The 12,869-nt window shown below is 38.9% G+C and overlaps 2 protein-coding genes across 2 annotated transcripts in view; both read right to left on the bottom strand.

Moving 5' to 3' along the window:
• Nucleotides 1–1,240, bottom strand: part of LOC107585915 (long-chain-fatty-acid--CoA ligase ACSBG2-like) — a 6,718-nt gene extending 5,478 nt beyond the window's left edge. The window contains exon 1 of the mRNA XM_016273096.1: nt 1,209–1,240. Coding sequence (XP_016128582.1) covers nt 1,209–1,240 — 32 coding nt within the window. The remainder of the gene's footprint in view (nt 1–1,208) is intronic.
• Nucleotides 1,241–1,274: 34 nt separating this feature from the next.
• Nucleotides 1,275–12,869, bottom strand: part of LOC107585914 (long-chain-fatty-acid--CoA ligase ACSBG2-like) — a 20,867-nt gene continuing 9,272 nt past the window's right edge. Inside the window, exons 3-12 of the mRNA XM_016273094.1 lie at nt 12,133–12,215; nt 10,347–10,615; nt 8,462–8,550; nt 7,460–7,589; nt 6,616–6,797; nt 5,558–5,800; nt 5,254–5,471; nt 4,969–5,108; nt 2,969–3,215; nt 1,275–1,489 (exon numbers count right to left, since the gene is read on the bottom strand). Coding sequence (XP_016128580.1) covers nt 1,371–1,489; nt 2,969–3,215; nt 4,969–5,108; nt 5,254–5,471; nt 5,558–5,800; nt 6,616–6,797; nt 7,460–7,589; nt 8,462–8,550; nt 10,347–10,615; nt 12,133–12,215 — 1,720 coding nt within the window. The 3' untranslated portion in view covers nt 1,275–1,370. The remainder of the gene's footprint in view (nt 1,490–2,968; nt 3,216–4,968; nt 5,109–5,253; nt 5,472–5,557; nt 5,801–6,615; nt 6,798–7,459; nt 7,590–8,461; nt 8,551–10,346; nt 10,616–12,132; nt 12,216–12,869) is intronic.

The raw sequence follows: 12,869 nt of genomic DNA, 5'->3' as shown, positions 1-12,869 counted from the left end.
CAATTCACAAACTTTCCAAAGTTCGATCATTTAACCTCTTTGATCAATCCATATGCTTTTTCTATATTGCATTGTTATCATTTTTACTATGCAGTATACAATTGAAATAAAATCAGTTACATTTTTGGTCGAAATATACTTTCTGCACATGCAAAGCAAAAAATAATGCAATACAGCTTGGCGAATCAAATTCTGACCTCCTCACACCAGCTTCTTCATTTCTTCCCTTTTTCATTAAATAAATATTAACCTGTTCTCTCAATCCATATTATATGGTTTTTCATAAAGCTCATGCTGACACGAGACTGCATGACATCCAACCTCTTGCTACTTTGAGGATTGTCAGAGTGACGCACCAAATCAGAAAATCAGAAAAACAAATGTATGCAATATGTATTTACACTATATAACAGATTCATTTTACAAAGAATTCAAATGAACCAACTGCCCAACTGCATAAGCGAAACAAACATTCAAATGACACATTTGGTTACAAAAAAAACATACAAACAGAAACATTTATGGCTTATATGGAATGGGATTCTTGCTAAATGATCTTCACAGAATGTCTCGAGGTTGTTCCTTAACAAACACCTAGTTTCCTTTAAACAATCAAGTGTTTTTGGTGGCAGCAGTGCCGTTGACGAAAGAGCACAACCACAAAATGCTTTTCTCAAAGTATTCAGTCATCCCTGATGTGTAAGCTTGCTTGTTAGGTATTAAGATTTCACAAACTTTGTTGATAAATTTAACCATACATTAACTGCTATCTCTGAACACAGACATTCAAGTCACCTGCACTTACATATAAATCAAGAACATGGCTTAAAAGACACCCTTATAATTAGGCAAGAAAATAAATAGTAAATCGCCACAAAAATAAAAAAAAGTCAAATTCACAAATGGCTTTTTGTTTTTTATAAACATGTTTTCCTTCTTGCTATAAAACAGAAAAATGTAAACAGTATGAAATGAACAACAATTACAAAACCCTGAACAAATATTAACTCAAAAATGGACAAGCAAAACAAGGTCTGAGTGGTGTTCCTATGTAAGTGTGTTTTTTAGACCATGTCAGTCCCTTCGTCTCCTATCTCTGAAGTGGGTGACAAGGCCTTTTGTTGGACACCTATTTAGGAGGCAGAGGGTTGTCTGGGGTGGTTGGGGTCAAGACTTCTTTGTAAAAGTTCTCAATCTGTTCTTTGTACATCTTCATGACCACTGGCCTCTTGAGCTTCATCGTGGGACCTGTGAGAGAGAGTTTAAAAACAAGGTCTGAGTGGTGTTCCTATGTAAGTGTGTTTTTTAGACCATGTCAGTCCCTTCGTCTCCTATCTCTGAAGTGGGTGACAAGGCCTTTTGTTGGACACCTATTTAGGAGGCAGAGGGTTGTCTGGGGTGGTTGGGGTCAAGACTTCTTTGTAAAAGTTCTCAATCTGTTCTTTGTACATCTTCATGACCACTGGCCTCTTGAGCTTCATCGTGGGACCTGTGAGAGAGAGTTTAAAACAGCTAAACAAACAGCCTCTATAGACTTTAATCAACATAAAAGCCTTACTCACAAAAGCCTTAAATAACACACAAAAAGTTAATTACTAGGAAACGTACCCAGCTCTCCGCCAGGGATAGAGAAATCCTTCTCCAAAACGGTCCATTTCTGGATGCGCTGGGCGTTCGAGGTGGCTTTCTCGTTGACGCGGTTGATGCCTTCTTGAATAGCCGCGTATACGACTCGGTCACGGCCACTGGCGATCTCGCTGACTCGCGTGGAGTTGCTGCCGAGTTTACGACACAACTCCACCGCCTCAGGAGTCAGTTCGTCTTCGGGAGTGCCCGTTTCGTTGTTTACCTGACACTGAGAGCAAAAACAGAAGAGCCATAAGCATTTTCTAACGGTAAGTTATGTATATTGGATTAAATATAAATACGTCTTTTATTAAAACATTTCCCCGTCAATATGTAACGTTAAATCCAGTTTAAGTCTGAGTGTGGAATCATGGGAGTTGTCGTCTTCATCCCCACAGCCGATGCAATCCGATGGGACTCGGTCAGAAATCATGTTCATGGATGAGCTAATGATTTATTAACGTCGTAGAATGAAGCAGGGTGAGGCTGAAAGCCGTCGAAGCGAAACGAGACCACTGAACGAGCGTGACACACGGCTCGAAAGCAGCGGAGCTTTTATTATGCCACAGTCAACCGCTTCCGTTCCTTCCGGTCGTGCGTATGTGGGGAAAAAAGCAGCGCTGTTTTATCATACTAGATACATTTGAAAGTTCTGTTATTATGCTACTCTGTGCGGTCGTCACCTGTCTAATAAAACGCACAACATATTAAAGCGTCTTTGGTGTTTCCATGTTTTCTACAAAACCGGAAATCGCGGGGTTATGACGTCATTAGCAGGCGACACAATGCCACTATGGACACGCTCCGTGTCACTAGTTAAAATTGCTTATTTCTCTGGATTTAAACATTCTTCCAAACATTTGGGATAATGTAAGTACACAAGTCAGCAAAATATATAACACTGTTCTAGTGGTTTTTGGATATTTTAATAAAAAAAATCTTACATATTGAGCCTTTATCGTGTTCCGACGGCTTTTAATCAGGTGTTCCGAATACGTGCTAACAAGGTCTGAGTGGTGTTCCTATGTAAGTGTGTTTTTTAGACCATGTCAGTCCCTTCGTCTCCTATCTCTGAAGTGGGTGACAAGGCCTTTTGTTGGACACCTATTTAGGAGGCAGAGGGTTGTCTGGGGTGGTTGGGGTCAAGACTTCTTTGTAAATGTTCTCAATCTGGTCTTTGCACATCTTCATGACCACTGGCCTCTTGAGCTTCATCGTGGGACCTGTGAGAGAGAGTTTAAAACAGCTAAACAAACAGCCTCTATAGACTTTAATCAACATAAAAGCCTTACTCACAAAAGCCTTAAATAACACACAAAAAGTTAATTACTAGGAAACGTACCCAGCTCTCCGCCAGGGATAGAGAAATCCTTCTCCAAAACGGTCCATTTCTGGATGCGCTGGGCGTTCGAGGTGGCTTTCTCGTTGACGCGGTTGATGCCTTCTTGAATAGCCGCGTATACGACTCGGTCACGGCCACTGGCGATCTCGCTGACTCGCGTGGAGTTGCTGCCGAGTTTACGACACAACTCCACCGCCTCAGGAGTCAGTTCGTCTTCGGGAGTGCCCGTTTCGTTGTTTACCTGACACTGAGAGCAAAAACAGAAGAGCCATAAGCATTTTCTAACGGTAAGTTATGTATATTGGATTAAATATAAATACGTCTTTTATTAAAACATTTCCCCGTCAATATGTAACGTTAAATCCAGTTTAAGTCTGAGTGTGGAATCATGGGAGTTGTCGTCTTCCCCCCCACAGCCGATGCAATCCGATGGGACTCGGTCAGAAATCATGTTCATGGATGAGCTAATGATTTATTAACGTCGTAGAATGAAGCAGGGTGAGGCTGAAAGCCGTCGAAGCGAAACGAGACCACTGAACGAGCGTGACACACGGCTCGAAAGCAGCGGAGCTTTTATTATGCCACAGTCGACCGCTTCCGTTCCTTCCGGTCGTGCGTATGTGGGGAAAAAAGCAGCGCTGTTTTATCATACTAGATACATTTGAAAGTTCTGTTATTATGCTACTCTGTGCGGTCGTCACCTGTCTAATAAAACGCACAACATATTAAAGCGTCTTTGGTGTTTCCATGTTTTCTACAAAACCGGAAATCGCGGGGTTATGACGTCATTAGCAGGCGACACAATGCCACTATGGACACGCTCCGTGTCACTAGTTAAAATTGCTTATTTCTCTGGATTTAAACATTCTTCCAAACATTTGGGATAATGTAAGTACACAAGTCAGCAAAATATATAACACTGTTCTAGTGGTTTTTGGATATTTTAATAAAAAAAATCTTACATATTGAGCCTTTATCGTGTTCCGACGGCTTTTAATCAGGTGTTCCGAATACGTGCTATGCAGTTGCTAGGGTTTCTCTTAATTTGGTCTCTAGAAATGATGCGGTTCCCTCATTTTACCGTTTTTTTATTGTCCACTGCGTAAAAACTGTAAATCCAGTGTCTTAGAGAAGTAATATCACATGTACTCAACAAATTACACCATTTTTGAATCATTATTCATATCAGAATACAATGGTACGGGACAAGTTACACACCTAAGGAAATATTATATGAGCAACATTAAATATTTATTAAGTATATATTATAATAATAGTGCTCACTTGCCTTAGCAAACGCCACTAATTAGTTAAATCTTTCAATTTATAAACGGATTTTTTAAAAGTATTGTTGGTTGCCACTAGGGGGCGCAGTGATGCCGAGAAAAACCGCAGAACATGTAGTTACACTCTTTGTCCACTAGTTAGCAGCGGCTTTACGTTTATGAACGCTGTTTGATAACACTTAAAACATTTATCACTTGATCATACTGATATGATCTCATTAGCGTGTAGTAAAAATGTACTCATGCATCTTTAAAATGAGTGTTATCTCTCAGTAAACTTACATAACCCAACTCTCTTTGTGTAAGAGCCCTTGGATGAGATGTTCTGATTAGATTTACAGCATTCACGTTCAGGAGAGTATGACATCGGCCAGGATTACACAAGGTGGCCATTAAAAATGAATCAATAATTTTTTTAGTCATGAACTATGTTTAACAATGTTTCCTAAGCAGGCACAATGCAACAAGAGGTTTGTCTTAGTTATCGGAGGAAAAATCACCGCTGATGAGATTTTGGTGAAAAAGAGTCACTTAGCACTAGGCCACAGAAATATAAATCAAACATGACACTCGTCAGTCATGGTTGGTTAAGAAAGAAGCTCAGATGTGTGGATAAGATCACTTGTTGCTCTATCACATTGTACCTGGTTAGGTTAATAGTGGACAACCTTAACACAGAGGTTTATATTGTGGTCATCTGCCCTGTACTGATACCTTAACGGTGAGCAGCATGGAGAGGAACTTTCTCTTGTCTCCGATAAGCATGGCATTGCTGATGAGCGGAACGGCCTCTTTAACAGCATCCTCAATGGGCACTGGGGGAATATTTTCACCTCCGGCTGTGATGATCAGTTCTGGGATACAAACATAAACTTCATTACATGCACCAGACTAAATCACATTGAAATCTGTGTACTAGTGAAATTATAAACTGCTCAGTGGTTTCAGTTCCAGTGAATAAGAGGAAGTACAAATCTGTTTTTGATTGATGGTCATTACCTTTAATGCGTCCGGTGATAAACAGGAAGTCATCCTGGTCGTGTTTTCCGAGGTCACCCGAGTGCAGCCAGCCATCTGCATCCAGAGCCTCTTCGGTTTTATCGGGCATATTCAAGTAGCCCATGAACACATGACGGCCCCAGAAACAAATCTCTCCATTGCCATCGGCATCCGGGTTGAAGATCTTCGTCTTGCAGCCTGAAATTACCTTTCCACAGCTGAGAAAGAGATGCAAGTGAGAAATAAACTAGAAGTTCAAGCTGAAGTGAGTAAACTAGCTTTAAACAAATGAAGGTTTCAGTACCTGGTGAGTCTGAAGGCATCGGGCAGTGAGATGGTGTGCGGTCCAGAGCTCTCACTCATGCCATAGAGCTCAAACAGAGGAATGTCCAGACTGAGGAAAAACTCCAGCGTGTCTTTGGTTATGGGAGCTGCTCCCGTGTAGCACCTCGTACAGCGATCCAGCCCCAGCGCCTTCCGAACCTTCCGGAACACCAGACGCTTCGCCAGTCGATAGTTTAATGGCTTTCTGGACAGGCTGCCATTACTGAGGACACAAGACCATCTCTCTTTATTAAAACAGCCTACAATTTATACTAACATTATTTCATGTTATAACATTTCACTAAGTGATGTATCAATATTCATAACTAATCTGATTTTTTAATTTAATATCGAATTTAATTTATCGAATTTAATATAATTTTCGATTTAAATCAATATTAGCAGAATAAAAGTTTGTTTTAAAAGTTAAAAGTCTTTAATTTATTAGTATTTATTATTTAGGAATGAACTCTGACATCACAAATATTCTAAATATAATAAATATTTTACTTTTATAAAGTAGTATAGGAATGTTTTTTTTAATGATTTAAATCATTAACATTTTTTAAATGTTTCAAATTTCTAAAACGAGATTCAGAATAGATAAATTAAGAAGCCGTATTTTACTTTTTTGTAACATTGTATTTTTCCCCACTTAAGTCGACTTGCCTAGACCACTTTATTTTGCATTTCTCTAATTTATATATATATATATATATTTAAATTCTAATAATATTATCAACATAACAGTTTGGGAAGAAAGAAATCTAACTTCACAAGTATTTTTAATATAAATAAAAATTTTATTTGAATAATTTTTTTTATTTCTTAATTTTAAATGTTTCAAGTTTCTAAAAACTGGTTTAAACCAGATTTTGAATCCCAGATTTTCAGTGTGGTCTCAGACTTTTTGGATCTAACTATATAAGTGAAATAAATTGCAGACAGTTAAAAATGAGTGTCATATGTTCATGACTGACAGTCATGTTTGTGTCTAAATGTTTCTACCTTGTTTTGTGTCTGTGTGTGTGTACATACAGGTCCATTTTGTTGAGGTTGGTCTGCAGGCCCACGTCTTTGGCCCAGGACGCCACCTTCTGGCGCACGGTGGACGATTTGGCTCCAATTGACTTCATCTTTTCCTGCATCTTCTCCCACACCCGCGGGACACCCATGAACGCGGTAGGGCGTATCTCTCGTAGAGTGTTAGCCAAAGAACCCTGGAACATACAGTGCCTTCTATTAATACGCATGTAAGCAGTCTCAGCATGGTTTGCCAAAGTTCGTGTTCACGTGTATATGCCAACATCAGCTGACACACCACCCAGGGTTGTATCAGGTGACACAAGCAGGTATGTCATATCAGTTTCTGTCCCTGTGATGCTAAATCAATGACTATTATAAAACAGCACTGTAGCGCTACATTGAAACCCACAGATTGAGGCAGTAGATATCACATGCTCAGCTTCTTCAGATCACAGGACATTCATCATACACCCGTTTTAATATAATATCAGCAGATCTGCATACAGCTTTGGCTTGTTTTCTGAAAATGAAACACTTCACAAAAGCCTTTCTTTGTGAGTGAGCTGCATGACTAAGGCTTACGTTTCATCAAAAGACAGTGAAAAATCTAAAGAGATTCTACAGTTGGTTTAAACTGACAAGATTTAGTCTTTAGAAGGACCTTCATTTACATACACAAAACAGAGAGATTAGGGAGGAAAACAGGAAGTGACTTCACGAATATGTACACTAGACCTTTTCATGTTTTTGAAAGAAGTCTTTTATGCTCACCAAGGCTGCATTTATTTGATCAAAAGCACAGTAAAAATAGTCTGATCTGAGTGTATTTAGAAAAGGTTCTAGATAGGTCCTTCACTCTCATTACCTGCAAGATCTTCTGAAGCTGTTTGTGGTTTTCCACCACAAGGATGTTGGCCTGGCAGTTCTCTGCCACATACTGGCACGCCTCGGGTGAGTTGGTGGTGTAGATGCCCACAGCAAACCCCCTGCCAACGGCATGCAGAATCCCTCAATAAACATCCTTAAGTCTGTTAAAACTGTAACCAAAACGGCGAGCAGTTCTACAACAGGAAACGACTTCAAACATTAACAACATTCCCACCATTCTGACTCCACCTATATGTTTACCAATCCAGACTACGTGATGCTGTTTAACAAGTGCAGGTTGTGCTTTAACCATCTGTCTTTACTAAAGTGATAAAGGCAGCAGGACAGTTTATGGCACCACAGAGCCACTATTTGATGAAAAAGATTTAAGCTTTGTTTGGGACAGGCCCGGCTCCAGAATCAAATCATTGAGGGTGCTTCTTAAATTAGCGAGGGTGCTGTAACTAATATATATATATATATAGGCGTCCGTATGGTGCAAAGAGCGCTCTGTTCATAATCACTAAAAAGCTGTTATTCATCTCAGTTCATCGCAATCTCACAAAGATACGTTATTATCAATAAAGTTCTCTATGCTGCACAACGCATCAACACTTTGTTATAATGAGATGATTCATGCTGAACACATACCAGAACAAAAACTCTGGTGATTTCAGCGATGAGTGAATTCTAACTTAAACGCCTCTGATTTAACATTGCTCAATGTTGCAAAAACACACTGACATAAGAATCGATCTCCAGAGCGCAAACCATCACACACTGGAAAGTATTCAAAAAAATGCCATTAATACAGCTTTAACTGAGTGTGCTTTTGATTTCTAGCACCCCCGTAGAACCGGGCCTGGTTTGGGACAAACACAGGCTGTGTTCTGATCATGAGTTATGACAGCAGAATGCATGTATGTTTATGGTTGATTTGAAGACTCATAAAAAGGACAGAGTGTAAAACATCCTAACAATAAACACTTACCCAGCTAAAATAGCCCCAATGTCAGCAATAAACCACTCGACCGAGTTAAACCCGAGGATTCCGACGCCGTGGTACCGCTCCAGACCAAGCTGCAAACATATACAAACAGTTAGCATGTGTACATTAACATTTCAAACCAAAATTTCAAATCGCAGGCCCGATTCGAAGCATAATATATATTGTTTGCATGTAAAAGATGAAGTTGTTTAAGTCATCACTCATAAGCATTCCCAGAAGTCCCACATGGCAATTTATTTACATGTTCTTTTTTGCAGTTAAATAAATGTTCAGTTAAATACTGCCATTTATCTCGGTTTAAGTTCACTAGTTCATTAACTCCAAAATATCATCCAATTCTTAAAGTTTTGCAAGAAGACTTGGAGATAAACAATTTGTGAAGCAGTTTAGTAAAAAGACTGTTTAAAATAATTATTCTTTTGTGAACAGACTTTAAAAAAAAAATTTTTATGGACGAACGTGCCAAGCTGCATCATATTTAAAAATTTAAGTCACATCAGCCAAAATACCCGGTTTAAGTTCACTAGTTCATTAACTCCAAAATATCATCCAATTCTTAAAGTTTTGCAAGAAGACTTGGAGATAAACAATTTGTGAAGCAGTTTAGTAAAAAGACTGTTTAAAATAATTATTCTTTTGTGAACAGACTTTAAAAAAATTTTTTTTTATGGACGAACGTGCCAAGCTGCATCATATTTAAAAATTTAAGTCACATCAGCCAAAATACTGAACGCATGTTGTGTCATCTAACACCTCTTTCGTGATGTCTTTCTTTTGTGTTTATGCTGCCTAGGGTATACACAACTCTATCTGAACCGCTCCCACAGGGTTTGAGTCGGACAAGTTACACTCCTTTTTAATTTCTCCCTAAACAAAACCATGGAAATCTGCCCACATTGGCCACCAGGCATGACGTCCTGTTCCCCACAGGGAGAACGTGACCAGTTGGGAGTTGAACTTCATCCCTAGACTAGGAAATGGAAAAACTGAAGACGAAAAACAAAAGCCTCCCGCTGGAGAGAGAAACTATTCTCAGGTACTGTGGCCAAATATGTTCAAGCTGCAAAACTGAGGGACTAAAATCGGTCTCTGACTGGGTTGTGCACAATTCAAAAACATTGAATGTGAACATAAATAAACATAATTTTCATTAACATAATGGAAAGGAATTAAAATGGCAAAAAAATTATTATTTTTCTTTATTCAAAATATTTCTTATTTCTGTCTTTGGAAATTGTGGTGAAATAGGACCAGGACTCATTCCAGATGCCTTATCACACAGTGCACTTATTGCTGGCACTTTCTCCCTGAGGTAACCTGAGGTCAAATGCTTTATTCAAGGACACAACAGTGATTGCATGAGGTCTGTCTGTGATCTCAATAACAGTTACATCAGTTTATGTGTGTTTATTAGGTTTTAAGTGCGTGTTATCAGGTATCTCTGACATAAAAACGTTCCTTGTATCAGGAACATTACCGAGTCATTTTAGATAAGACTGTAATGCTAAACAGCCATAATCTCAACAGCAAGAAGATAATGAAAATTACTAGTTACTCAACTGCTAAACAATAGAAAGCCATGGGTCAAATCTGTTACCTAGGTGCTAGACTCAAAACTCAGCCTGTTAATGCTTCTCACCTTTAGTATGTTTGCCAACTGTATTACAATTAGGGCTGAACAATATGGCCCAATGGGCCGGGATCAGTGTGAAAAAGTTTTAGGCTAGTTGCCAGTCTGTCACAATTGGTTCTGAGTGATCAGTGAACACTGATGTGATTTTTGCTGGTTTACATGTCAGTCTAACTGGCTATGAGATTTTGTTAAAATAGTATGTAGTATAAAAAAACCTGATTTAACAGTCCTCACCTTGAGGAAGCTCTTGGCAGCAGTGCGGCAAGACTTGTAGTACTCGTTATATGTCATGGTTTTCCACTGCTCTCCATCTTTCCAGCCCAGCGCGTTGTAGTTGCCAAAGCGCTGCACTGTAGAAGTGAACATCTGGTTCACAGTCAAGGAGGGTTCAGCCTCAGGGCCGGACTCACCCATCCTGAGCTTCACCTCTCCATCCCTGTGTGTAGTCCAGAGCTCTGTGCCCTTAGCGGGCAGGGAGAGCGAGTCGGGACGAGGGGTGGCACCTACAAAGGGAACAGCCATTTATTGCCATTAATAACTATTTATTTTACACAGTGTTGTCCAACTATCATTTAATCCCACAATTGTAACCAGACAACCCCTATAAAACAGTGCTGTATGAGTAACATGGTACAGTTATGGTATCAGGTAGTACTTTGAGATACAACAAAACGCTGAATAATTAACACAAACTATTATATTCAAAGAGCAACACCGTAAAACTTTATTGTTAGTGAAATCTGTTCTAGTATCTATGTTGTGTGTTTCTGTGCAGTTTCTAAAGTGTCTGTGTGGTCTTTTCGTTTGCACAGACGATAAAGAATTTCTGCTGCAGCGTTTGTTTTAAATCAAATGTTTTAGTGACACACTATCAGGACATTTACTTGCACACACTTTCACCCCATTCATCACTAGAATCTAGTATACACACACTAGCACAGAGTTTCTGATGAGGCTTCAAAAGCAGAGCACATATCAGTATGCAAACTCTTTCAGAAAGTGAAACCTTATTTTATTGGGAACAGCACAACTGTTTTGCGAACAGTTCAAATTTAGGCGAAGTGTGTCATTTTTTCACTAGAAAACAAAAATGTAATCTGTTTATTTCACCAGTTGCAAGGGTTTATGGCAGGAATACTTGCTTGAAAACAATTCTTGCTTTGGCTGCTAATGGAGCAGAAATGACAAACTTCACATTAAAAAACTAAAATAGTTGAAGAAAATAATATTAACAGGAATTTATCTTGACTGATTTTGCAGCTGTGCATGAAAGGGGAAGAAAGCCACCCTAAGAACTGTACAACGTCCTGTGCAGCGTCAGTCTGATAAACTTATAACTATATGCGGACTTCTGCAAAACCGTTTGAAATGAAAAACAAAGCCATCACAGCAGCTTGACCTGTAATCCAAGGTCATGTGACTTGACCTTATTCAAAGCTCTGTTATCTTATGTAAACATGACAGACAACAGCAGAGCGATGGAACTTCTGGAAGTTCACACATGGGTTGTTTTTAAATTGCTCTGCAACTGTTTAACTCATATGTGACTGTAAAATTCCTATTAAAACGCTGTCATCCTGCTGCGCGTCTAAAGGAAAGGGAAGTTAGTTTGCATAGGGACAGCAGCTTCCTTTTTAGACACTTCCTCTACTGAGCACTCAAAGGCCCTACTGATCTCAAGTTCTCGAAAAGTTGACGTTACATAAAGAGTTTTCATGATGAAAACACTGAGGAACATTGAGCTGCGAGTTGTGGGTTGGTGCTCTGGCCAGCTTTCCATCGCTCTTTATCAGTGTAGTGCAGAACTGAATGCACACAATGGTGGTTTTGGGGCCTCAAAAAGATGTATATGGCATGTGTTCAAAATGGCGGCTATGGTCATATGTGTGTATGATCGAGAGTAAGCGAGTATGTTTGTTTGTAAGACAGTGAGAACGTGTTCTAGACTTTTCACCCAAGTGTTTGTGAGTTTAAAGTGATTTGCGAGTGTTTGTAAAGCAGCAAGAGTGTGTGATCTCACCTGATTCTGTGTGCATGCTCTGTTGGGCTTTGGTATTTGATTGCTCTGTTCTGGCACATGCCGATTCCTCCTCCGATGACTCACTGTGAGGAAATCAGGAAATCAAATAATAACTTTTCCAGACAAGCACAATTCTGGAGTTTAAATAGTTTCATCTCTCTCTCAGACAGCCATGAGTATCACCTTACATTATTCTGTGAGCTTCAGATCAAATCAGTGCTAATGTCTTTCACCATAGTGCAAAACTTGTGGTCTTTTATTCATACAAGGCTTGATTTGCCTTGCAGTGAAGTCACATGACACAGTTGTTTGTCTATGTGAATGTCAATGTTATCAGTGCTTTTAAAATGAAGTCTTAAGATGTACTGTATATAATACAGTCTGACATATACTAATGTTCAAAAGTTTGGGGTTAGTGATTTTTGTTTTTGGAAAGAAATTAATACTTTTATTCAGCAAGAATGCATTAATTTGATCAAAAGTGACAGTAAAGAAATGTTTAATGTTACAAAAATCTTTCAAATAAATACTGTAATATAAAAACATTATTACAGTTTCCACAAACATATTAAGAAGCACAACTGTTTCCAACACTGATAATAATTAAGTTTCTTGAGCACCAAATCAGCATTTTAGAATGTGACACTGGAGTCATGGCTGCTTAAAATTCAGCTTTGCCATCACAGGAAAAATTATATATATATATATATATATATATATATATATATATATATATA

This window comes from Sinocyclocheilus grahami, unplaced genomic scaffold (genome assembly GCF_001515645.1).
Source record: "Sinocyclocheilus grahami isolate Dianchi unplaced genomic scaffold, SAMN03320097.WGS_v1.1 scaffold75.1, whole genome shotgun sequence".
In the NCBI taxonomy this organism is placed as follows: Eukaryota; Metazoa; Chordata; class Actinopteri; order Cypriniformes; family Cyprinidae; genus Sinocyclocheilus; species Sinocyclocheilus grahami.
The sequence above is the reverse complement of the archived record's forward strand: the minus strand, read 5'-3'. Positions and strand labels throughout refer to the sequence as shown.